Source organism: Atta colombica, unplaced genomic scaffold (assembly GCF_001594045.1).
Source record: "Atta colombica isolate Treedump-2 unplaced genomic scaffold, Acol1.0 scaffold88, whole genome shotgun sequence".
In the NCBI taxonomy this organism is placed as follows: Eukaryota; Metazoa; Arthropoda; class Insecta; order Hymenoptera; family Formicidae; genus Atta; species Atta colombica.
The window spans coordinates 2447730-2449119 of NW_017259581.1; the positions used below are offsets into that span (position 1 = coordinate 2447730).

Genomic DNA, 1390 nt, shown 5'->3' on the forward strand with positions numbered 1-1390 from the left:
CAAAATTTGAATTTTAGTTTAATAGTTGATGATAGAGATCTTAAGTTTGTTACTAATATTTTACTAAATAAATAAGAGAATACTATGACATTGGACAGTAGCATTGTCGTAGAAATCAGAACAATCGAAGCGAGAGCGAAGGTGAATGTTAAACGACTTTTAAGAAAAGAAAGCCTAACAAAAAGCTATCATTTCCTGGTAGTCAGTGATGCGTAATTTACTATTCTTCTTGAAATCATTTAGAAATGCGAGTAAATTTGATTCACCAAGACGTTAATGCTTTCTTAAATTTAAAAAATATTCACTCTCTTTAGCTTGAATTTTTTATTTTTCCAAATTTTACCAAATTTTCGAATATTTAATAAAAATAATAATATTTAAAAAAATATAAAATCGTTTTTGCACTTCTTTAAATATTATTTTTCATATTATGTATTATAATATTATTTTTACATATTATTTTCATGTCATACAATTTTATTTTTTATTGCATCTTCTTTTTTTAATTATTATAATTTATAATTTCATGTACATTTCCCATACATTTCTATTTGTTTAATTATTTCACAGCGCAATAAATTTCATCCTGCTCATCTTGTAAAAATTAAAATTAATTAAATTCTTTCAACTGAGGGAGACAATATAATTAAAATATTGGCAAAATTTCCTGGCATTTGCTTGTCGTGATAATTGCGAAGCAACGCGATTGTGACGGGTATTTTTCTCATCGCAGAAAAACAGAATGAAGGACATCAAAGTAAGAGCGCTGAGGAGAGAGAAGAGTAAAAGTTTCCTCTCTTTCTCTCTCTTTCTCTTTCTTTGTCTCTCATCTATCTTTTCGATTTTCATTCTCGACGAATGTTCGTCGATGAAAAGTAACGGCGAAAGTGGGATTTGCGTGAGGAAATAGTGGGGATCCGCAAGGTATACCCAGCCGACGAGTAACCGAAGAGCTGCAGTTTCGCGAGGGCGACCTCGGGCCATTTCAAAGAAGGACTAAAAATTAAATAGCCTAATTTAGCCGTTTTCGCCCGTTTCAGTGAACCTTAGTGCAATAGGATCATCCTACGACGGATCATCCGACAGGAAAACACAAGTAAACCGGAAGAATGTTCATTACTGGAATCGTCACGCTGCTAAGCGCAATCGCGCTGACACGTAAGTATCGATCATTCGTTTAAAAAGATTAAAAAGAAATCAAAAATGATAAAAACGTTCTAAAGAATGTCTACAAAGAAGGTCTACAAAGAAAAGTTCTCGCATAATTCAAAATCTTTGAAAATACTCTTTTAGAATATTAAAATTAATTACTGCTATTCTTAAAAAATTAATTGTTAAATCAGACATAAATATTATCATAAATTATTATTTATTATTAATAAAATTAAGA

The 1390-nt window shown here is 30.3% G+C and overlaps 1 protein-coding gene across 1 annotated transcript in view; it reads left to right on the forward strand.

Annotated features, from left to right (window-relative positions):
- The first annotated feature begins 969 nt into the window (after window positions 1-969).
- LOC108693153 (peritrophin-1-like) overlaps window positions 970-1390 on the forward strand; it is a 3940-nt gene continuing 3519 nt past the window's right edge. Inside the window, exon 1 of the mRNA XM_018201927.1 lies at window positions 970-1158. Within this exon, the coding sequence (XP_018057416.1) occupies window positions 1110-1158 (49 nt within the window). The 5' untranslated portion in view covers window positions 970-1109. The remainder of the gene's footprint in view (window positions 1159-1390) is intronic.